Genomic DNA, 25,788 nt, shown 5'->3' with positions numbered 1-25,788 from the left:
TCCATCTCATATGTATTCTTGACAGTGACACTGTTAGAAAATATCAAGGCGGATGAAAGGACAGAGGAGACAGAGACCTCAACAGATCAGATAGCTCAGACTTTAATCATCACTGCCGAGGGCCACCAAGTACCACCAGGCTGAATTGAGATACAAGGAGCACAGAGAGAAGGGGGCCTGGAGTTTAAGTATAACAAAATGAGGACGTTGTGTTGTGAAACCAGGCAGCTACCACAGATGGTCTTACCAGGGGCAATGTGGACGTGTAGAAAGGGCTGGGGGGGGGTGTCTCAGAACTAGCCTAAGCAGGGGTACGGGTCTGCAGGCCAAGAAGCAGCATTGGGTTATGAGAGCAAGGCAGATTTCTATTTTTTTAATTTATTTTTATTTTTTAGCCAATCAGAACAACAATATTTTTAGCCACTTCATGTTTATTAGCCAATCACAACAATTTATTTTTAGCCAATCACAACAGCAATAATAAAAATATTTAATCCATTTCAAATGTATATGTTTTTGACTTTTCACAGTTAATCATGTACTAGAGGTAGGAGATTGTCCTTCTAATTAATTACTGAATCTAGATTTCTGTGATGTCCTGACTGAACTTAAAAAGTTTTCTCCTAGCTTGCTTTCTTTTTCTCAGCTTCTTGGCTTCCAATCCATTCTGTGTTCTTGGCTTTATCTTTCCTTGGGCCCCTTTCCTATCATCCATCATCTTTCCTGAGTTGAAAAGGATCCAATGCAGTAAGTCTCAACTCCACTACTCAGGTGTTCCATGATAGAACACTATTCACAGTCTGGGCCAGGTAATTGTTTTTTTGTGTTATAATACAATGTCCAGAGAGTGAAAAGATAGCATCATTTCTGATCTCTACCTGCTAGATGCCAGTGGTCCTCACCCCTCCACTGTTTTGATAGCCAAAAAGATTACTAAGTGTTCCAGAGGTAGGTAACAAAGTCACCCCCACTGAGAACCACTAGTCTTCCTATCTTCCCAAGTGCAGGTGCTTCTGAAGGAGCCAATGGCGGGAGCTCCTCTTACATCTAGGTGTCAGCTGTTCTGGAGTCCTCATTACAACCACCTATCCTCTCCACCTGTGGAACTGTACAGCTTCTGGCTGGAGCACCAGGCTCTGTGGTTTGCCATTTGACCCTCCCCCAATGAGTGGCTAAGGCCAAAACAGCTGGGGTGACCCCAACTCCATTGGTGTCATAGACTGTGAAGAACCACAGGCCTCTTGCTAGGTGAAGCAAAGACAGAAATGGCTGTCCTGTCCTGTGGTGGTATTGGTATGTGAGCAATGTCAATGTCAGCCCTTGAGAGGGCTCCTTAGAGATGCAATTATAACAGAGAATATAACCAGGAACATCACCTCCTTTGGATAGATAGATGCCCACAATCCAGGCAAGGGAAGTGTTAAGCAATGGAACCTCCCAGGCTCAGCTTTATGGTCTGAGTATACACCAAGGAAGCTGCATTCTGGATAATCTTTAAGTGGACTTGGTCTCTGGAGCATTGGTGAAACCACTGGCAGCTACCCAGGTCTTCGGTGGAGCTGAGCCCTCACAAGACAGCTCAGTTTTGTCTTATTTTTCTGGGCGCCTAAGGAAGTACATCAGTCAGCTTGAGGTGGGCAGGCATTGCACAGGTGTGCTGAGACCTAAGCAGCCCAAGTGGGGGCAGGAATGGAGATCTGGCACATTCTATTGTTTGTTTGTTTACCTACAGTCCAGAGAGGAGCCTCTCCTGGTCTGTCTGTTATGCCTGAGTGCTCACATTAAGAGATCCTTCCAACTGAGGCTCCTTGCTTCAAAGCTAGAAGTTTCTGTGAGTCAGTCCTTAGCAGAGATTGGATTTTATTCCCCAGCAGCAGTAACTGGCATCTTTTCAATGTGGCCAGAGGGCTTTTCATTAGAGCCACAAGGAAACTCCCAGATAGGGAGGAGGAGGAGGCAAAGGAGCCAGGTGTTAGTGGGAGATAAAGGAAGCCCAGGGCCTGATTTGTCAGTGGTTCTTCTTCACAGAGGAAGTACCTGGGAGGGGGCGCTGGCAGCTGGCCAGAGGTGAAAGCTGAGCTCTCTCAGGTGGGCCAACAGAGTCCCATCCCAGATCATGTTTCCCTGGGCTGGCTCGGATGAGAAGTGGTAATTAGCCAGAACTGCATCCCCTGAGGAAAGGTTCCCATGGGGGGGAGGGGCAGGTATGTTGTTTGGGTTGTTGTTGTTTTGTTGTTGTTCTTTCAGTTCTGTGAGAACTGGGTAAAAGGGGGCAACTTGTGATAGTTATGGTCAAGTTCTGCAAAGAGAGTCAGGGTGAGATGGAGTTCAAGGGTTCAGCCAGCCCCAGCACAGCGGAAGCAGGGAGCTTTGCAAACTAAAGGTGCAGAACAGCCCTTTGGGGGGATGAATCGGAAGCCTTTGTGGAAGCCATTCCTGTTTTCTAGCTAATGAAATGAGTTGCTTTATCTCTGGACACCTTAGCCTACCCCTCTTTCAGAGAGGAGGGAGTAATTGTGCTTCATTTACAAGTTTGTGGGTTAGCAAGAGTTTGTTCCAGTACTGGACACTCAGTACTCATACAGTGAACGGGAAGGGTTATGGTGTTTCCATGTGGTGATTACTGGCACTTTGGAAATGAGATGCAGGAAACTGAATGAACTGGTGGTGTCTGTGTGCTCAGGGGAATAGTGAGCAGAGGTTGCAAATGCCATTCTTCTCACCCACCTTACCTCTTTCTTCCATCTCCTTCCCAGGGAGCTGCAGGGTGCCCCAAGTGGGCACTGCAGACCCCAATCTGCGACTTTAGGCCTGTGGTATGGTAAGAAGCCCGGGGTAAAGCAGAGTTGCATACCTCATGGTGGCCAGGAAGCAAGGATAAAGAAGGGGAGGGAGGAGCCAAAACCCCTTCCAAGTGCCCATCCCCCATGACCTCAATATGCCCTTTCTCCTGAATATTTCTCCTGGGCTTTTCCCACATATCTTTGAGGGACATTTATGATCCTGAACTATGACAGCCCCTTTGGCCCTTCATCTCATCTTGGTTCTCTAGGCAACTGAAGTTGTCAAATAAATGAGATCATTCTCCTCTTTGCAAGACTCTATTTCTATTCACCCAAACCTTATCACACGTGACAAACCAACATTGAGAATGCAAAAATCCATACATTTTAGTTCCAAATTGTACAGCGTCTCTGCCCTGTTCCCCAGAGCCTTGACCCCATCCTCAGTGTCTTTGAGTTATGCCACAGTTGCTGCAGGTGTTCCACACTGCTGGCATGCAGAGAGATCACATCGTTTCATTTTCTGTCTGTCGTAGGTGGCTCATCCTCACCCCATTACTGGGAGCCATTTATGCGTCACAGCTGACTGGCAAATTGATTTTTTTTTAAACCATCATCATGCTTGCCAATCTCTGAGATCGACGCTGCTCCCTGCAATTGGATGTTGGTTCCTCCTCTGCCTCCTGACCCTGGATGATCATGAAATGTAATTAATGAAATGAGATAAGACAGAGAGGCATGCAATACCCCAAGGCTCTATTAAAAACCTGCTAGAGTGATAGAAGTCAGTGCACTTAATGTCTAATGATAGGTTCAGGGGAGGGGAAAGAAAGGAGGCCAAAGAAGTCATTACAACTGTGCTTTTATGTGATTGTAGAAACCATGGGGTCCTTGCTTTCTCCTTTCTCCCAGCCCATTTTAGGTGATAGGAAAAAAGAAAAATCTACATTTTAAAGGTAACATTACAACGAAGATGTCCCTATCTAGGCTGAAATCTAGAATCTATAGCCTATGTAAGAAAAGCTGCCAGGATTGCTGGTCTGGCATGTGCTCTGAAATCCATCTTCACACTCCTTCCCTTATCCCAAAGTTGTTCTGTTGCATAGTTTCTCTAGGGAGCTTTCTCTTTCAGGCGGTCTTTATATTGTCTCTCTATCCAACCTTTTGCAACCTGAAGATTCATTGTTCAGTTATTAATGGAAACCAAACGTCCTCCTTCCTCTCCTTCCCTCCACAGTGCTTCTGTACTTCTGGGTCTCCTTCATCAGGTCTTTCTGTCCTGGTTTCCTTTAGTGTATCAGAGTTTGGAAACTGCTCTCACTGTGGAAGAGGAGCAAGCATGCTCTCCTCTTTCCCACTTCACCTTCAGTTTCTGGTTCCCTGCTGTTCAGGGGCTCAGACTTCATGAATATTTAGCAGTGTCAATGATGGTCACTATGCCATTAGTGCTTTCCATTCTGTACTTCCCTTGAATAGTAGTTTCCATGGTGGCAGGCTGGGTCTCCCTATCCCTTTCCCTGGCACTCACCAGTGTCTCTGTCTCCTCCTCATCAGCTCTGGCAACCAAATTCCACATTTGGGGACTGAGCTTTTGGGATTCCTCTTGGGGTACCTCTTCACTCAGGTGGAAAGTATCCCTTCCTCCTCCAACTCACTTGTCCGGCTTTTGTAATGCCACCTCATAATTTGTAACACAACTAACAGTCTTTGTTGTTGTTGTTAAGGGAAAGAAGAATCTCTTTTTAGATCTTTTTCAAGTAGTAGGGCTACACATTTTCAAAACTCTCATTATTTCCTTTCTCTCCAAGTTTACCAAAGGTAGACCCTAATTTTACAAGTTAAATAGGGAAGGGCTTGAATTAGGGACTGCCTCATCTCCAGGACTGACAACTGTGGTTAGAAACTTGCTATTGGCACACTGTGAACACCTTCCTGTCATTCAGAAAATCTGCTATTTAATGACATCAGCAGATGCTGAATACTATTGGCTAAATGATTGTGTCACCCCCACCCTCACCCCAAGCAGCACCTGGTGTATCTCTGCTGCAACTTTAGTACTTATGACAAGAGTGAAGGAACCAATCAGTCAGCTCGACGCCTCCACCCAAAGCCAGTTCAAAGCCCCAGTGATGGTAGAGTGTGCATTTGCCCCAAATTCCTAGGCCAACATCTTCTAATGGAGGGTGGGGGGGAACCCTGTCTTTTGAAAATAAGACAACCAGACACAACTGGGCGGATGCCTATAATCCTAGCTACTCAGGAGGCTGAGATCTAAGGATCGTGGTTCAAAGCCAGCCTGAGCAGGGAAGTCTGTGAGAGTCTTATCTCCCCCCAATAAACCACTAGAAAACCAAGTGGCGCTATGGCTTAAGCGTAGAGTGCTAGCCTTGAGCTGAAGAGCTGAGGGACAGCTCGCAGGCCCAGAGTTCAAGCCCCACAACTGACAAAAAACAAACAAAAAGCAACCAGACACTACTATAAAGGGGTCAGGATAAGAGGGCAATATTTTTTAAGTGCTCAAGGAGAAATATTGTTCCTAATGGGCTTCCTCTGGATTTCCTACACTCATTTTTCTATTTTCTATCTCTTCCTAATTCTCTTTTGTGCCATCTATCTATCTATCTATCTATCTATCTATCTATCTATCTATCTATCTATCTATCTATCTATCTATCTGTAGTCCTGGTTGCCATGGGTAACGATGTGCTGAACACCCTATGAAGCCCTTTACATGCCTTTGTTTTGCGTGTTTGCCCTTGTTGCTTTTGCTCCCCTTTCTCAAGTCTTTCGGTGGTCATTAGTATTGACTTTGGACACCAATAGTACTGTGTATTGACCATGGCTGCCTCCTTCACTGCCTGTCTGCCCTTCTTTGATCTTGTGCCTCCTAAGCCAACTCACGGACTGTGTACCACTGGAAGCATGCATTCTGGGGACCCAGGAGCCTCGCTGGCCAGTGCTACCAAGAGCTGCCTTCATGAACTTGCCTCCAAATCCCTAGCCCCCTTCATCTTCTTTTCAAAGGAATTAGGTTTCAAGGCAAACCAGGCACTTGAATTTGGTTCAGCAGGAAAGGGGCATACAATGGCTCCCAGAATACAGGGGGCCCCCCAAGTTGAGTTCCAGGATGGGCAAGGATGCTACTAAACTTCGAAAGAATTGAAACCAAGACCCTGAGTCCCTACAAGCCTCATTCTTCATCTCTGTTCCTTCCCCTTTTCGAACACCTTTCCTCTCTTTCACTGTGTCGATAGCCTAGGAAACATCACTACCCCACACACCTGATTTTGTGGCTATTAGAGTCCATTGCGGGAGCTAGACAGAGTGCACTGATTGTGGTGGATGTCTGATCCTGAGCAAATCAACCATAGCCCGGAGCAGGGTTTGCAGGTAGGCCCATGGCAGTCTCTCAAGTAGCCTTGTGCATGTGTACGTATATGAATAGAACTAGGCAGATAAATAGAACTAGACAGAAATTTAGAGCCACCCTCTAAGCTGCTCATACATTGGAAAGGACTTCTCATTACCCAGGAGCCCTATCTGCTTCACTCAGCTTTCTAGAAGACCCAGTAAGTCGCTACCCACCCAAGTTTCTTTGCTAGATTCCAGGGCAACTTTCTATCTCCTTTACATCTCCTTTGGTACCTATGGCATGGCACCAGGTAGCCTGGAAGCAAACCAAGCTTCCCATCTGCCTGAGATGTCATCCTATATAACTAACTCTTCATTTGTCTCTTCTGTGTCCCCTCCCACCCATCCCCCCAAACGCTATAGCTCCCAAGCCTGAGTCTCCTCCAGCCTATTTAGGGACTCAGGAACAAGTCAGGCAGTCCTGGCCACCATGCCGCCATGCTGCTTGAGCAGTCTGATGGGATGGAGAAGAAGAAAGGAAGAAGGGACTGACCTCTTCCTTTCAGCTCCCTGGTGCCCGGTTGTTGGATTGAAGCTTCTCTGCCACCCCCTCTGGGAGAATCAACCCCACAAAAGCCAAAACAGCAGTCGAGGCAGAATGGGCAAAACCTAAGTCATTCATAAAAAACCTCTGAGGAAATGTGCATGCTGTCTCCTGTCTTTCCCATGCAGAGGGATGACAAGCAGGACAAGCAGGGAGACTAGATTCTATGCATGGGTTGTGGTGATTGCCAGGAAGTAAGCCATGGTGCAGCCACTTTCTAAATGTCCACCTCTCATCTACTGCCAGACCCAATGGCAGGTGGCTGCCTCTTTTGCCTCCTGCACTAGTTAATTCCTTTAACACCTGTGGTAAGCAGAATAATGGTACCTCAGGGGTACCGTATCATAATGCCCCAGAACCTGTGAACAGGTTGTGCTATGTGGCAAGGAGAATTAAGATTGCAGATGGATAATCAGTTGATTAAGGGAGGTTATTCTGGATTCCCCAGACACCCAATGTTGTCACAAAGCTCTTTGCAAAGATAGAAGAGGGAAGTAGAAGAATCAGGGTCAGAGTGATGGGAAGGGAGAAAGCCTTACCTATCACTGTTGGCTTTGGAGAGAAAAGGCAACCATGAGCCAAGGAAGGTAGGAATCTTCTAGACACTGAAAACAGAGCCCCCTAATATGTCATCAAGACTCAAGATACTGGGGAGAACTACTGTAGGAACTGTCACATCTTGAATCGATTTACATTTCCCACTGCTGACTTGTCTTATACTGTTCGGAGCAAATGGATCAGGTGGCCAAATGTGTCTCCCAACCCTACCTTGTATTGGGTGGAACCGTGAATGCCACCTCCTTCTCCCACCCAAAAAAATATATGCCTGATTCCTAACCCATGGAACCTGTGAACGTGATCTCATTTGGGGAAAACATCTTTGCAGATGTAATTTCGGATCTCAAGATGAGAATATTCTGGATGATGCAAAAGAATCTTAAATCCAATGACAAGCATCCACATAAGAAAAGAAAACACAGGCTGGTGCTGGTGGTACCTACCTGGAATTCTAACTACATAACTCCAGGCTGAGGCCTGGAGGACTGGAGTTCAAAGCCAACCCCAGGCAGAAAAGTAAATGAGAACTATGTCCCCAATTCACCAGCAAAATGTCAGACTGGAGGACTCGCTTGAGTGATAGAGCACCAGTCATGGGCAAGAAAATAAGCAAGAATAAGAGGCTCTGAAGTCAAAGGTACTCATGAAGAAAAACACACAGACACAGACACAAAGAAGGTGATATAAAGACAAAGACAGAGGTTGGAGCTACGGACCAAGGAATGCCTGGAGCCACTGGGAAGTGGAAGAGGCTTTGAAACACGGTCCTGCCGCACCCTGTTAGACACTTCTGGCCTCTAGAATTCAGTATAAATATCTCCTGTTTCAAGCCATCAAACGTGATGATTTGTTACAGTAACCCTAGGAAACTAATGTATTCCTCAGTAGATGACCTCATTTTCTCTTAGGAAGAATGAAATTAGCCCAAGTGGCAAAGTAGTGGCTTCCGGTCATGGATTAACTCACAGCTTGATCCTTCCTGACAAGTCCTTCCTGAGAGCCCCTTCTCTGTACAGTCTGCCTACTCTGCTCTTACAAAAGAAGCTCTGCCTGTCTGGACATGTGCTCTGAAGGGGACTTAATTACAGGACACATGGTGGGCCTCCACTGTGCACGGTGATTTCAGCCACAGAGTTCACATTTGTAGAGGGGTTTCAAGATTCTTTTGAAAAGCTTTCCTTCATTTTCTTTCTGTTCTTTTTTCTTTTCTTTCTTTTTTTAAACACAGTGGCTCTTAGTACTCGACAAGCCATTCTATAACACAAGATACACTTAATAACTCAACCAAGAACTGAAATCAAGGCTTTTCAACCTGGACCACTGTGCCTTCTACCCTAATCTATATCCAGGGTGGTGATTTGTGTGAAAGGAGGGAAGGGAGGAAGGATCCAGGGACAAAATATACCCCTTCAAAAGACATGCCCCAACAACCTACTTTCTCTAATTAGCCTCTCCCTCACACCAATATCCTATTAAGTTATGAATTCATAAATGGATGAATCCATAGATGATGCCAGAGCCCTCATGATTCTGTCACCTCCCAAAAGCTCTACCTATCAATTTTCTTGCACAGGGCCTGGAAGGGTATAAGATTTGAGGGGATATTTAAAATCCAAACTATAAAAAGATTATATGAACAATGGCATTGTACTGTACCATTATCTATAGTTAAATAAGTAAATAAAAGTCTATAATGTAAAGGAAATGACTGTAAATTATAATGCACTCAACGGAGACCATATTATGGCTATGTGTTGGCTTCTCTCTTTCCTTGAAAACATGTTACTAACACTGCCTAAGTAAGCCCCTCTGGAACGAGAGTTTTCAAGAGAGAAGAGAGAGTAAATGGCTGTTGTCAGTTTTATGGTTCCTTCAGCTCATGATTGTATGACCTGTCTTGGAGAAGAATAATTCTGGTTTCTAGGAATTTGCTTCAGGGGAGGCAGAGATGTAGAGGACAGGAAGACAGGAGGCCACGAAAACCTTGCTGTAAGACATTTTCTGTCTCCTTTAGTTTGAAGTGCTCACTACTCTGGAGTATCATGGCCTGAACCCCTCCCTTGTTACTGCCAGATCTCCAGGAAATAGACATGCATACTTACCCCACAGGCAAGAGACTGACAAATTACAACCAGTGGGTCAAATCTGTTCCATTCTCTGGTTTTACAAATAAAGTTTTATTGGAGCACAGTCACACATATTCATTTATGAATATGCTTCTGCCATATGAAAGAGCTAAGTAGTTGCCAAAAATGACTCTGCAGCTTATAACTAAAATTTTGACTTATCCAGGTCTCACAGAAAAAGCCTTCTGATCCGTGCTTAGAAAAATAAATAAATGTCCCCAGAAGCAAGTCTCTATATCCCTCACATGGAGTCCTAGAGAAAAGACTGGAACCCATAATCTAACCACAAAGCCCATCAGATGACAAGTCCTATCCACATTCACACATTGAGCCTCTTATCAAGGCCCAGAGCTTAAGCACAGTGGGTTATCTAAAGATTTTCCAGATACTCAAAGAAAGGCCCAGTGTAGAAGAGCATCATTTATATTTTAAAGAGAGAGAGAAGAAAGGAACATGGAAGAGCTAAAGAAAATTTTAATGAGAAACATACAATAAAATTACAGAATTAGTATCCACTGGTATGTGAGAAGTTATTTTATCCAGAGAACAAGACACTAGCTACTATGGTAGATAAGAGTATACTCTGAAAACTTGAGTGTCAAAACAGATCAATACAGTCAAACAAAAAGATAAAGTGATTTTTTAAATGGAGAAAAATTAGACTCACAATTCAGAATGTTCAATATTTAACCAAAATAATTGCAAATCAAGAAAATAGAGAAAAGGAGTTTAGCAAATGAATTGTATTAAATTTCCAGGGAAAAAATATTCTGTCTAGAATAGTGAATGAAAACAAGCATGAATGCCATCATGAAATTTCAAAGCATCCTAGTAAAAAGATGTAACTCTACAGTGACAGAAAAGAACAGACAATAAAAGAACAGGAGTGAAAATTAATCCAGAGTTACCAATAATAAACCCGGATGCCAAAAAGTGGAGTACTGCCCCCAAAATTCAGAAGGAAAATGACTTTTTAACTTCACAATCCACAACTGTATCTCAGTCAAATATAGAGATAAAAAAATGAAAGCATTTTTAGATTTGTAAGGACTCAAAATATTTAGCTCCCATGTGTCCTTTGTTAGAAAACTACTAAAGGATGTGTTTCAACATAACAAGAAAGTAAAACCAAAAGACAGATGGTGGAATCCAGGAAGCAAGGAAGGGTTCAGCACAGAAGTAGAGAGTTTCAGGATGATGGCTACATCAGGCCCATAGAACAAATAATCCAGATTGGAGCAAGAGGACTGTAGGTTGAGGGAGAGGGGACCTGTCAGAGACAGGAACAAAACCAATTACTTATGTGATACATATGAGATGTGGGAATAATTGCCAGATGTTTTGCAGGTCTGTTCAAATACTTGAAAAAATAATAATAATGCTACTAAAGAGAAGCAGCAAATGATTTTATCTAGTTTCATAATATGGGCACTGAACATTGACTTAATAAAAATATGCTATGAATTTATTTGGAGGAGGGTGATTAGAGTTAAATCCTTGTCTAAAATCAATATATCAAGAACAGCGAAGAGCCCATAATTTAGAAATCTACAGATGAATGCGTAAAAGAATGGAGGAGAAAACAATCAGAGCTTTTTCTTTCTTTGAATGGATAGTCATTTACTACTTCTTGATTGTTTTCACTGTCTATAGATTATCCATATCAGATTACAATTATCGCTCAAAAAAGTAAGTGGCCTTTTGGAATAATGCTTACCTGAGATCTTTGTGGTCTTTTCAATAAGGAAGTCCTCCAACTGGGAATACTGAGCTGGAAGCCTGACAGAACTGTAGGCCTTCTGTGTGGTCCACCTGTTCAAAGTCTGTAGTCTTCATAGGCAGGTGACACACAGCAGCTTTGGAGAAGCATATCAAGATGGGCATCCACAGAGTTAGGTGCAACCAAGTTTCAGTGAAAAGTTTACCAGGGATGAGGAGGATGAGCATAAAATGTGTATGGCGCCCTGAGACTCCGCAATTGAAAATTGGTATGTTCTTGACAAGAAACAAGTTCCAGGTCAAATTCATTGATAAGGTTACAATTGGGGTGAAGATATTTGTTTCTTTTAATTTGTAATTGTAGGAAGACTGTTATCATATTTGGGTTAAATCAAGTTATATATATATTTTTCCAATATTTGTGCCATTCCTCTGCTCTGCTTCCCTCACACAGCTTAATTGCTTACACGGAACAGTATGTGGAGTATGACCCATTCATAACGCCCGCAGAACCATCCAACCCTTGGATCAGCGATGACATCACTCTGTGGGACATCGAGATGAGGTGAAAGAATGTCTGGAGATTTGGGGGTAGGAGGGAATGTAGAACTGGGATCCATGAGACCAGGACATGACCTGTTCCCTTACTTCATTTAACTCATTAACGCCAGAACCGAATCCTCTCCGATTCCTGGCTTCGACCTCCTTATACCTTTGGTTTGCACATGGATCCTTTGTGGCTCTGTGTCTGACCTCTCTCTGACTTCTTTGTATGTCATGGTAGCTGGGATGGTCCTCACCATTTCCCAGGTCTGAATGCTGCATGGAGAGAATCTGTTGGCCTGCCCAAGTTGTTTTCTTTGTATTAGAAAGTAACAGCAATGAAAGGGGTGACTGATCAAAGATACCTTGTACTCATACACTGACATGCTGAACTGAAACCCCTTTGTACAACTTCTTAAAGATAATGGCAATACTAGCTAGCACTTTCTCTGCATGGTCATTAAACAGAAGGTGCCTTCCAGGAAATCCTTGCAACAGGTGAATGGTGTTAGGCTCGCTGTGAGACAGATGAGGAGACTGAGACATGAAGGCACTCATGCCCTTGCCCAAGGCCACATAGCTGGTACTCAGAGTGTTAAGATGAGAACCTGGGCAGCGGGGCTCAGAGCTATGCTTCCCAGCCCTCGGTTCTTCTGCAGTCACTGGCAGCAGTGAGCCCATGATGCTTTGCTCTGGGATGGGAAGGGAAAGGAGGAAAGACCAGAGGCACAGGGACCCTTCCAAAATTACAGAAGTAGCCACACCAACAGCTCCCCAGAAAAGACCTTGAAAAAACTAGTAAAAGTCATAGATGCTTACTATAAAAGTTCAAATTAACCACATAGGCATAAAAAAGAACAACCTTCCCTCTCTCATCTTCCAGGTAATGGGTTTGTCCATAGTGTGATGGCAGCATTCCCAAACTGCACCAGGACTCCTGGGTCACTGCAAGCAACTCCTGGGGGTTATCATGGGGTTGGGGGTGGGGAGGAGAGAATTGTCGCTGGAAACAAAGCGATGTTTGACACATGTAAGATACCGTGTGAACCACTGCGATGTTTGACACATGTAAGATACTGTGTGAACCACTGGCTTGGATCATTCAGTGCCAGCGTCAGAGTATATTCCATCTTGTTCCATGATGTCATGTCTTTGCAGACCTAGGTTTTCAGAGCAGTTGCTTGGATATAAACAAAAAAATCCCTAATACTGTACAAAAATTATCATGGAATAGAAAATAGAGCAGGAGAGGCTGATCTGATACCAAAGTTTGAGAAAATGTACAGTGCCCTACTGAGGATTTAAGGATGAAATAACAATATTACTTGTGTTTATGTGCATTGCACATAGCAATTAAGTTGCTACAATGTAAATATTTATAAAATTGAATGGTCCTGACTTAATAAGCAAAACTGTTCCATGTTTCCTTTGTCCCAAGGGCACTGTGCAAAGTGTACTGAGATACTAAGGTGCTGTGAACTCTGGAAGTTTGGGGAGATTTAGTGTCTCTTTACATTGTTTTGCATATAAAATACCTTTGCAAATCTGGTACGTTAAAACAACTCTCACTTGACTTTCTGTTTATTGAGGCACTTTAGAATCTTTTCATGAGGTTATTAGATATTCATTCTTTTGTGATTTCTGTGTCCTCTGGCCATTCTTCTTAGTGATGTGTTTTGCTTTGTATACTGGGAATTTGAAATGACCACGTTTACTTAGATCATCAATTTTATCTTTTTCCTGCTGCTTCATGATTTCTGGATCTCCTTCTTTCTTCTTGCTTCTTTTTCTCCTCTCTGGCTTGTTTTACTAGCCAAGTTTTGTGTTGGCTCCTCTTAATCTAGTTTCTATTCTAAAGAGTTACTTTTGAATGTTTTCATTAAAAAAATCACTATATCATACCTATAATAGTGACATATATATATATATATATATATATATATATAATTAAAACTGCATATGTAATTGGGTACCAGTGGCTCATGCCTATTATACTAGCTATTCAGGAGACTGAGGATCATGGTTCAAAACTAGCTTGGGAAGAAAAGTCCATGACACTCTTATCAGCAAGAAACTACAAACAAAGCAGAAAGTGAACCTGTGGCTCAAGTGGTAAAGCACTAGCCTTGAGCAATAAGAAGCTCAGGCTGGTATCCAGGTTCTAATTTAAACCCCTGGACCCACACACAGAAGAAAAGAAAAAGAAAAGAACACTTCTTTTCAGTGTGTGTGTGTGTGTGTGTGTGTGTGTGTGTGTGTGTGCATGTGTGTGTGTGTGTGTGTGTGTGTGTGTGTGTGTGTGTGTGTGTGTGTGTATGCTAGTCTTGGGGCTTGAACTTAGGGCGTAGGTGCTGTCCCTGAGCTTTTATGCTCAAAGCTAATGCTCTACCACTTGAACCACAACTCCATTGTTGGCTTTTTGGTGGTTAATTGGAGATAAGAGACTCATAGATCTTCCTGCCTAGGCTGGCTTAGAACCTTGATCCTCAGATCTCAGCCTCCTGAGTAGCTAGGCTTACAGGCATAAGCCACCAGCACCAAGCACTTGATATATTTTTAAATGAGCATCTTTGAACTTACATTTCTATCAACATTAAAAGAATCCGTAGTATATAAATGAGCATCTGTATCTTCCTACATTTCTGATGTGGCCAAGTAATCTCTTCCATTCTGATCCAAGCACATAAACTTTTTTTTTTTCAATTCTACCTTTCCTTTTCATGAAGTTGTTTGATAGGAATTCTGGATATGTAAGATGGACCTCCATACCTCTCTCATTTTCTCCATTGTAATTTCCATATCTTCATCTTTTATTTATATTAAAATGATAGACATTCTAGAATTGTTTCTTGGAGTCCCTAGTTTTTATCTCAAGGGAGTTCTTTCTGCAATTTCTTACTGTGGGGCAGCTTCAACTGCACTTGGTTTCTACTGAGTGCTTAGTTTCTATTGAACATTGGGAGAAGTAGTCAGGGATAATGTGCTTTATTTCAAAAACATCCTTGAATCTCTTGTTCTGTCTTTTTGTTTTAGCCTGTTCTTCTCTGTTGATGTTTTTCCTTTGGAATCCTCTGAGGTCTTGATACAAATATGTTCTGTATATCTTATTTTCATCATATTTTCCTGTCTCTGCTCTCTTTGGGGGGTCTCGGGTCAAAAGATCATTGTTTCTGGCCTTTGTTTTATTGCTCCAATCACTAATTCAGAGCAGATTCCTTTCACTTACCCAGCAATTTCGAGATATGTTTGTTTTTATAAATGGAGGTCTTCACTTTCCGCTCTGATTGTCCACTAGAACCACCAATGCATTAATTTAAAAGAAATACTAATGCCCACCTAAAACCAATTACTTAATTATTTCTGGTTTGGTTGCTTGGTTGATTTGTTTGTTTCTGTTTTGTTTTACTTCCTAGACAATCCTGTTCTAGAAAAACTGTATCAAGTTCTGTATCAAGTTCTGAGAACTCTTTCACTAATTGTATGGGTCAGTGGTTCTCAAACCATGGGCATACAAAGTACAGCTTCCCTGGGATGACTGTGGGTATTCATGTTTGTAGCAAGCTTTCTAGGAGATTCTGGGGCACAACATCTTTTAAGAACTGTATGGGTCCAAGTTACCTGTGGCAGCTTTCCCCTAAGCAGTTCATGTGCTTTTGGGGATGTGCCTTTGTATCTCAGTAGATGGGAATGGGTAAATTGTCAAGATTCCACCTCTGGGTCCTGAGTACAGGGCCCAAGAACAAGAACAACAGAAGGCCTGGATCCTCTCCCTAAGTGAGACAAGAAACTGCGGGGGCCCTTGGGAGGTAGAACCCCATCTTCTTTATCATGGTGTCCTTTCAGATAAGTGTTCTGCTCCAGTTCAGGAGTTTCAAATGTCCCAGTTTCCTCCCCTAGATGGAGATCGACTCTTCTCCCTTTGAGGCCTATTCTAGGAGACCTCAGTTGGATCTCCTGAAGCCCACGAGAAGTAGCAAGTGAGCTGAGGTGTCTTTAGTGGTCTCTCTGCCGTGCTGAGATGGTTTTACGCTCTCTCTCCATTGCTGGGCCACACCGCCGTTACCCAAGGCATGCCCTCTGCTCTTATTGTTAATATTAGAAGCTATCCAGAAAGCACCATCTTTACTTAGCAGTCCTTTTTTGGCCTTGTGGAGCCTGTATTTAGAATTTTTTCCATATGTTCCTGTTTAAAGCATACTGCCTCCACTTCTAGCCCTCTTGCTCAGAGCTTGGAGTTTTAAAAGCTTTTGTTGGGGAAACCCAGCTATTTCTTCTGATGACTCCAGTGGAATCAGAGTCCGCTGTCAGTTGGCTCTCACAAAGTTTGTTTTATCTGCTTCACCCCTTTTTAAATGCTCCAACTTTTACCCTCTGCCAATAGGAAATTGTTTTGTGTCTACATACTATATTTAGACTAAAAAAAAAAAATACTTCACTGAACTTCAAAGTCCTGTCCGTCCCTCCCTTTCCCTGGACCATTTTTCAACTCATGGCTGGCTTTGCCACTCATTCAAGTCTCACAGGCTACTCGTAAGGTTTTCTGTGACTGCCCAATTTTACGTGGGTTCCCCATCCTTCCAGTGTTGTCTATTATAGCTGCCCTATTTCTCTTCTAAACAAGACTAGCTGTTATCATCTGGACATCTTAACATGTTCTTAAATCAGCATGGAAGCATATAATAGTTTGGGAGAAAGGTGGTCACATGTTCCCCTGGCTTGTCCCAACCTATTCAATACTTCCAAAGGGGGCACCACCTGCCCTTAGAACAAGTGCACAGTTCTCTCATTGTTCAGCCTTCTACTTTAATGTAATACCTGGCCTAAGTCAGTATGGGATCTTCCCAGAATGGCAGATACAAGTGAAAAATGAAGTCCCATTTCTTCTTCCAACAGAACATTCCTGCCTGCTTGGAGAAACACAAACTGTGGGATGGGTGCCTAGAAATGGTTCTCAACTCTGAAACAGAAGCTGAAGATGATGGACAAATGAATCAAATGTCACCTTTTTTCTCAGTCTTAGTCCAATTAGCACATATGGGCCAAAACCTACTTTGAGCTATGTCCTGAGCAAGAAGTTCTCAGTATGTAAACATGACAATGTAAACCAAACCTGTTATGTTACCACCTGGCACCAGAATTCCTCCTCGCTTGGCAAAGGGCATTCAGCCACTTGGGGTGAAAAGCATACCCTGTGGATGGGGGGGGCGGTAATTGGCAGACTCAAACAACAAAAGGAGAAGAGCATGCTGTATCAAAGGAGAAAATGAGATGCATGCATTTTCTTCCTGAGAGGGAAGAAGGAAGGACAGTGCTATGCAGGGAGAGAGGACGGTGAGAGCCAGGATGATGATAGAAATCAGGTCTTTGTGAGACCAGGAGAACTCTGGACTTTTCACAGATAAGAATATGAACTATGTGACTTTTCATTGTTAGCTGATGGGAGAGGGGCACTATATGGCCTTTCTTCAAAGGCCTCCCATCCCCCCAACAACCTCGCATGAAGGATTGTTCTGTACAGAGTCAAGGTACAGAGGAAATGAGAGGCAGTATATGAGCAACATTCTTTGGGGAATTCAGGTCCATCGAAGCTGGGCTTTGGGCTTCTGAGCTGCAAAGGGGTCTAGGCAAACTCATTACAGTATCCAGGACAAGGGCCATTACAGATAGCATCTGGGTTCTATCTACAAGAAGAACGTGCCATCCTACCATGGGAAGGTGACAGACAGCTCAGTGAAGGAGATCACAAGTTTAATGGTCCACTTCTCTTAATGGACCACACGCCATAGGCTGTAAGCTAAGTGGGGAAAAATTATTCTTGGAACCTTTCTCCTCATATAAGTTATTAGTTATCCCAAAGTCCAAGGATAAGAAAGTGGGAAAGGCAGAGACATCCATTGTAAAAGCATGAGCAAATTATGAGCTCAAGTCTGCAATGAAAATTCTGAGAAATCCAGTTTAATGAAAGAAAATCATCAGGTCATTCAGAAAAAGTCAGCCAGAAGTTGTCACATCACAGTTGGAGATAAGTTTTTTTTTTAGTCTAAATATTGCCAGAGGAGTATCTCACAGAGGCCTATGGGAGATGGTTCTGGTACTGTTATTAAGCAGAGGGTGGGGTATAATGGGAACACAGCCCTGGCAGCAGAATTGTGGCTTGGAACTTGCTCTCTATATGTGATTAGTTTAGCCCTCTATCTCTGATGGGTATAGGAAAGACAAGAAAATGGGTACAAGGAACCTAGCTGCTCAGCCCCCTTGGCTACAGGTAGCCACCCCTAGCCAGCAAGCTGGGCAACAGGCACCATCTCTGGAGTGAGCATGCACAGTGAGTTTGACAGAACTATTAGTCCAGGATATTAGCCACACTCCTTCCTTGTGACAGGCAATCTCTATATATGCTTCTCAGTGACCTCCTTCTTTAGATGTATATAGCTGTCCTTACATCCAAAGATGACACCTCCTTCCCTTTTCATCTGGACTGACCTTGTTGTTTTATTGGACTGATAATAGGTCACAGAAGGGACAGTCGAGAGCCAGTCACACAGAACACCTGCAGCTTCTACACTGGCTATTTGAAACATTGCTCTTGAGACATTCCTTCTTAGAATCCATCTGTCACGCTCTGAAGAGCCTTGCGTTAGTTTCTCGCAGTTATAGGGGCTAGCAAAGTCCAAGATCAAGACACCAGCAGACTCAGTGTGTGTGAGGGTCCACCTTCTGCCTCACAGATGACCATCTTTCACTGAGTAGCTGCAAGGTAGGATGGTGAGCATGCTCTATGGGGGCCTCTCACAGTAACACTAATTCTACCCATGAACCAATCACCTCCTAATATGATCACATTGGAAATGATAAGAATTTCAACATGTAAGTTTGAACACATTCATCTAGAGCACAATTCAAAAGTCTTTTGAAGATAGCTTACATCTTTCCCCACATCTTAGTTTAGATATCAAATAAGGGAAACAGACTAAAAGGCAGTTTAGGAGAAAAAAAATAGAAGATTGGAATGTTAGAGATAACCAGACCTGGGTTCCAATTCGAGACCACTCCTTACAGCTGCATGGCTTTGAACAATCTAGTATCTTGTGAGCTCTACATATTTATATAAAAGTATCTACCTCTTGAGAGGAAGAGATCAGGGAATCACAATTCAAGATCAACCCAGGCCAAGAGAGGCAGGGGGAGAGAGAAAAAGAATAAAGCTTATGAGAGTCCATCTAAACCAATGATTGGGTATGGTAGCATATAACTGGCATTCTGCTAATGCAGGGAAAATAGGCGGATCAGAGTCCAGAATAATTTGGGTATAAAATAATGAACACAAAAAGGAGCTGGGTGTGTCTCAAGTGGTAGGGCACCTGCATAGCAAGTGGGAGATCCAGAGTTCCCACTAACACCAGATAAGTAGTTTAATTTAATTTAATCTATTTCTTGGTTTATACTGAGATTCAAATAGAGCACTGGCAGGAAATCCCCTTACACCATTCCTAGCATTGTGCAGACCCTGCTGAAAGGAGCCTTTTCAAAGATGACAGATTCCCTTGAAGATAGATTTCTTATTCTCATTTTGGGAGATTTCCTGCTTAGTCTTCAGCTGGAAGATCAGCTGGAATGAAAGACTTCCATGAAGAGCCACCTGTCCTTTCTCTGTGGGATGCTTGGTGGCAGGAAGGAAGAAAGGTCTTCGATGAGATTCGTGGGCAGAGAGGACAAATAGAAGTTAGGAAAAAGGCACCCAGCTACTGAGTTTAAAATGCTGTCAGATAGGACACATCACCTACATCTCCCTCTGCACTTTGTTTTTTACTGATTCCTTTGCTTGTGTTGAACACTTGCCTTATGCAAAGTACTATGGAGAATACAAAGACACAAATTGCTCATGAGATAACTAGAGAGATGATGACATAAGCACGTCAAAAGCCAAATGACAAGACAAAACCATAACAGATGATCTGTTAGAGGGAAGCATTTTTGCTGGGCGCTGGTGGCCCACACCTGTAATCCTAGCTACTTACGATGCTAAGAACAAAGGATTGCCTGGGCAGGAAAGTCCCCTTGAGATTCTTATCTCCAATTAACTACTCCAAAACTGGAGGTGACACTGTGGCTCAAAAATGGTAGAGGGCCAGCATTGAACAAAAGAGCTCAGGGACAGCACCCAGACCCTGAATTCAAGCCCCCAAATTGACAGACAGACAGAGAGTGAGTGTGTGTGTGTGTGTGTGTATGTATGTATGTATGTATGTATGTATGTGAGTGTGTGTGTGTGTGTGAGAGAGAGAGAGAGAGAGAGAGAGAGAGAGAGAGAGAGAGAGAGAGAGAAAGAGAAGCATTTTTGCATAGTTGATATAAATAAAGGGACTGTAACTTCCATGAATTGTTTCTTGACATTTGTACCTGTTAAACACCAAGACATATTTAAAGTTTTAGATTTCTTTTACTATGCAAAAGAACATTCCATAGTAGCAATATGTTCAAATACATTCTTGAACCTTAAAGTGAATGATGTTGGAAATATTCAAGTAATATAGTAAAGATACACATGCAAACACACACACATACACACACACACACACACACACACACACACACACACACGAAAGTTTTATCCAGAAATGTGTATGTGCGTGTATGCACGGGTAATGGAGCTTGAACTCGGGGACTAGGTAACTGTACCTTTAGCTTTCTTACTCAAGGCTAGTGCTTGACCTGTTGAGCCACAGCGATACTTCCCAGAAACTTATTATTGGTGGTACTGGGATATGAACTCAAGTCTTCCTGCTTGCTAAGCAGGTGTTTTACCACTTGAGCATTTTATCAGCTCTTATTGTGTTCATTATTCTTTGAGATAGCATGTCACTTTATATCCAGGCTGGCATGGACTTCACTCCTACCATTTATGTTTTCCCATGTCACCGGGATTATAGGCACATGCTACCTCTCCTGGTCATTGTGTTTCACCCATCGTTGGATAATAGATATGCACCACCATGCCCAGCCTGAGCTGACTTCTAATTGTGATTTCTGGTCTCCCAAGAAGCTAGACTCATAGGCTTGGGCCACCGTGGCCTGCCCTAGAAACTTTTAATAGAACAAAAGCACAATGACCAAGTACTTCTAGGAAGGAAAGAAAAGGAGCTGATATAGAATGGACAACTGTAAAAAACAAGATTGTGTATGATGGGTAGCTGAGGGGACCCAGGTACGCCAGGTTAAATATTGTCACTTCAAAATCTATATTATTTGTAGAAACTCAGAATCAGACCTTATTTGGAAATAAGGTGGCCATAGATGCAATTAATTAAGATAGGTCATCCTAGAGGAGAGTGGGCTCCTAATCCAACATGACTGGTTTCTTTATAAGAAGAAAACAGAGATACATATGAACACGGGACAGGGGGGGAGAGGAAGAAGGAGAGGACTAACACACAAACACACACACACACACACACACACACAAGGATGCTGCGTAAGAACAGAGGCAGAGATAGATCTACAAGTCAGGGATTGCTGACAGCATCAGAGATTGAAGGGAAAGTGTGGACCAGATTTTCCCCAAAAGCCTTCAGAGGGAGCGTGGCCCTGCTAACAGTTGGATTTTGGACCTCTAGCACCAAGTCTGTGAGACAATAAGCTTCTGTTTTCACAGCCACTCAGTTTATTATGACTCTGTGATAGCAACTCCAGGAAACTAATTCACCAGGGCATCCTGCAGACCCCCTAGTCTCTGTCTTTTGCACATCACTGACTTCCATCCTGGTCCTCGGTCTGATTCCACTGCTGCAATGACATCTTAAGACTTCTTGCCCAGCCCCCCAACTTCCTTATCCCCATCCCTGCCATCAGTGGGGTGAGGTGGATTCACTGCAATGACACACTGGAGGTGGCCATGTATCCATGGGCTAGTTGCTACACAACCGAGTTCCCATCAGCAGCGCCCGTGCAGAGTCCCGAATCCTTGAATAGCAGAGCAGTTAGTGTGTTCATCCCAGATCAGAGCAGGAACTGAGAAGAAAGATATGATATCCTGTACTTCCGTGGGACTTCAGTTTGCAACTCTGCCTCAGTAATCCCAATGTAATGCCTCCACACATAGTATTCTTGGTCCACTGGAAAGTTATTGAGTTTAATTACTTCAGTAGCTTGTCTTCATGTCTTGTTAGAAAAGACTCAGACTGGTACTTTGAAAGAGATCTTTTGTGAACTTCCTTACTGTTGGATTGGATAGGCTTCTCCTACCACTGAGATCCTGCTGAGCTATGGTTGGTGATATGAAGTTGTACAGCAAGGGTCTCCCTGGTTCACTGCCCTGCAGTAGAAGACACTGGTGTCACCAATTACATCTAGCAGTGCAGAAGCATTGTATGTGAATGGCTTATGTCTAGAGCCATGTAACTAATACAGTAGCCACGTGTGGCTATTTAAATTTGAACTTAGATGATTTCAACTTTGAATACAATTGAATAACTCAGCTCATCAATCATGCTCTCTACCTTTCAAGCATTCAGTTGTCATATGTGGCTACCGTATTGGCAAGTAGAGATAGAGAATAGCTTCCCCGTCACAGAAAGTTCTCTTGGACAATGCTGGTCTGTTTGCTTTTTTGTCAAGGGTTCTACCATACAACTTCTCTTCTTTTTACTAAGTGTGATTTCCTAACTTAAAAAATGGGACTATGCCAGCTCTATAATAAGAGGAAACATGGTTTTATTCACTGAACTGTTAGAAGTAATAAAAATATGTGTCTGTTTCTAAAAAGAGGAGGCATGGTTGGTAGACAAGAGTAATCCAAGTGTTAGCCTGGCTGTCAGTCACCTGGGGATCCTGCTAGACTGGAGGGTCCTAGTGGAGCAGGTCTGGGTGGGGCCTACCATTCTGCCTGGTGCACAGGCCACACCTTGACCAGGAGGAGTTGTGAAATGCACCCTGAGAGTTGGAATCCTGTTGCTGCATGGAAGTTGAGGGATAAATGCAGCAGGTAAACTTTACATGAAGGACAGAAACTGCAGGCATATTCTCTCAGCCTAATATTAGAAGAATAAGATGAAGCCCTGCTCTTCATCTGCGTGTGAGGTTACGGGACAAAGGGGCTCCAAAGGGCACAGTGAATCACAGACTTCTCTCTGGCATGGCATTTCTAGACTAGATTCTTTTTTGTTGGTGGTGGTGTCCGTCATGGGGCTTGAACTCTGGGCTTGGACGCTGTCCTTGTGTTCTTCAGCTCAAGCTTGAGCCACAGCGCCACTTCTGGTTTTTTAGTGGTTTATTGGAAATAAGAGTCTCACGGACATTTCTGCCCAGGCTGGCTTTGAACCGTGATCCTCAGATCTCAGCCTCCTCAGGAGCTAGGATTACAGGCGTGAGCCACTGGCGCCCAGCTAGACTGGATTCTTGACTCTACGGCTTCCTAGCTCTGTATCTGAGACAGACTGTCTGAAGACCTCAAAGTCCTATCTGGAAAGTAGGAATAATGCTAAAGCTGTGTGTGTGTGTGTGTGTGTGTGTGTGTGTGTGTGTGTGTGTGTGTGTGTGTGTGTGTGTGTGTGTGTGTGTGTGTGTATGTGTGTGTGTGTGTGTGTGCGTTTGTGTGTGTGTGTGTGTGTGTGTGTGTGTGTTGTATGTGCATGTGTACTGAGCTTGCACACGAGGCCATGCTTTCAGTCATTTTGCTTTTAGTGTTATTTGAGATAGGAACTTATATTTTTTGTAGGGTCAGATTCAGACAGTGATCCTCTTATCTTCCCCTCCAGAGCAGCCAGGATCACAGGCATGGGCCACTATGCCTGGTTTATTTATTTTTATTTATTTATCTTGTCAGTCATGGGGCTTGAACTCTGGGCCTGGACGCTTGTCCCTCAGTTCTTCAGCTCAAGGCGAACGCTCTACCACTTGAGCCACAGCACCACTTCCAGTTTTCCTCTGGTGGTTAATTATAGATAAGAGTCTCACAGACTTTCCTGCCTGGGCTGGCTTTGAACTGTAATCTTCAGATTTCAGCCTCCTGACTAGTTAGGATTGCACAGGTGAGCCACTGAGTCTCAGTAACCTTTTGCCCAGACTGGCCTCAAACCACAGCTCCTGTCTCTGTCTTCTGAGTAGCTAGGATGATAGGCATGTGCTGCCAGTTCCTCTCTCATAATACAGTTATAAGGACTGATTCAATGCCTTTGGATGTGTAAAATGCCTAGAACAATGCCTAGCATGTCATGCCATAGCCCTGTGCATGGTAAAGGTATCATTAAGTGAACGTAGCAGGCTCCTTCTAATGATTTATCCTGGATGAATGATGTATTTGCTGACCAGGAACGTATCACTCAGTTCTAACCAGACATTAATTTCCCCTTTGGGAGCTGAGGAAGGGGTAAGGAGATGAGGGGCAGTATCTTGGATGAAGTATTGGATTCATGAAGCATCCTGAGTTTGGGAAAACTGATTGGGTCAAATGTGGGACCTCTGTTTGAGGGTAGTAGTCCCTGGGGGACCTATCAGTGAGGATTCACTTCTTGTCAAAGCAGCCACTTGGTGGTTACCCTGCTTACTCCCCAGCCAATCACTGTCCTTTCTCACACACCCTTTACAGGACCTTTTGACATGGTTTACTATTGGTGGACCAAAGTCTGCATTTGGGATAGGTGTGTGCTTTATGAACTCTGTTGCTTACATGTGAGACATTGCCCACTGACGTGTGGCAGCAAAACAGATTTGAGTTGTTGAAGAGAATATGACGCAGGCCTCTGTCTCATACTAATCATTCTGCATACCTTCTCCTCTCTCCCCAAAGCAAAGAGCCCAGCCAGCAGCGAGTCAAAAGATGGGGCTTCTCTTTCGACGAGATACTGAAGGATCACGTGGGGCGGGACCAGTTCCTTCGATTCCTGGAGTCAGAGTTCAGCTCAGAAAACCTCAGGTAAATCTCTCCAAGGTTTGAACTTGCACGGAACATGTGTGAAGCTGTTTTCAGAATCAGCCCTGCCCTTCCCTTCCCCCACAAAAGATTGCTAGGGTTCAAATTCAAATACCAGTTCACCTGGCTAAGGTTGAAACATACAACTCTGCCACCACCGTGAAAGCAACTGTCAGTGCCAGAAAATATGTCATTCAGAGTCTGGGTCACATTGTTTAACTCCCTTGATAGGGGTCTTACCTACTAATCAAGTGGATCCGACCATACCACTCACTGAGTAACACCATAGAACCGTGGAGCTCCAAAGCTGTTTAATCCCAAAGATTCGGGGTGGGAAGAGGGGGTGAAGAGGCTTGAAAGGGTAAATAAGCAAGAAGGGAGTTGATGGACTCATTTCAGAGTTTGTTTATTTTTAAGTTTTCAAAGAAAATCAAGCTGGGTGCCAGTGGCTCATGACTGTAATCCTAACTCCTGAGGAGGCTGAGATCTGAGGATCATGGTTGGAAGCCAACTCAGGTAGAAAAATCTGTGAAACTCATCTCTGATTAGTCACCAAAAAAGAAAGAAAGTTGAAGGAGCTGTGGCTCAAGTGGTAGAGCACTAGCCATGAACACAAAAGCTCAGAGACATTGTCCCAGGATCAGAACAAAAAATCATTATCATTCTGTAACTGGAGATGTAGCTAACCAAGTCAAGTAAACATATATTCCTTTTGGATAGAATTCTGTTAGTTTCGTCACTCCAATCATCTGACACTACCTACAACAGCTGGTACTTTTTCCTGATGGATAACTAATCCCTTGTGAGGAGAATGTGCTAATGATTACTGTGTACTAGGAGAAAAAAATGAAGCATCCAAAACATGGCATCCAATGTGAGAGGAAGAGAAGGTGACAGAATAAAGGAAGAGGGTTCTTGGGCATGAAAAATGGAGGAACTGGGGACTTACTCATCCATTTACTGTGTTCCAGTCACAACAATGTGATTTTCCTGGGAACCCCTTAGTGACCTTAACAAACCGTGACATCTCCATGAGTATGTTGGAAGTCAGTCTGTCAGTCTGTCTGTCTGTATCTCTGTCTCTCTCTGGTTTTCTTTAATATGATAGGCTAATTTCTTGATTAAAATACTGTTTTATTCATTTTATTATCATTTTTATTTTAACTATTCAGAGCATATACTTCAGGAAATATCTTC

The 25,788-nt window shown here is 43.4% G+C and overlaps 1 protein-coding gene across 6 annotated transcripts in view; it reads left to right on the top strand.

Annotated features, from left to right (window-relative positions):
* Nucleotides 1-25,788, top strand: part of Rgs6 (regulator of G protein signaling 6) — a 491,090-nt gene that overhangs the window by 410,847 nt on the left and 54,455 nt on the right. For 5 of the 6 annotated variants that reach the window (XM_070030920.1, XM_070030918.1, XM_070030923.1 and 2 more), the window contains 2 exons: nt 11,596-11,706; nt 24,469-24,594. In XM_070030920.1, coding sequence (XP_069887021.1) covers nt 11,596-11,706; nt 24,469-24,594 — 237 coding nt within the window. The remainder of the gene's footprint in view (nt 1-11,595; nt 11,707-24,468; nt 24,595-25,788) is intronic. The other variant, XM_070030921.1, reaches the window with a different exon arrangement.

Source organism: Dipodomys merriami, unplaced genomic scaffold (assembly GCF_024711535.1).
Source record: "Dipodomys merriami isolate MVZ:Mamm:240054 unplaced genomic scaffold, mDipMer1.0.p SCAF_1, whole genome shotgun sequence".
NCBI classification, from domain to species: Eukaryota; Metazoa; Chordata; class Mammalia; order Rodentia; family Heteromyidae; genus Dipodomys; species Dipodomys merriami.
Note: the sequence above shows the minus strand (reverse complement) of the source record. Positions and strands in the feature narration are given on the sequence as shown.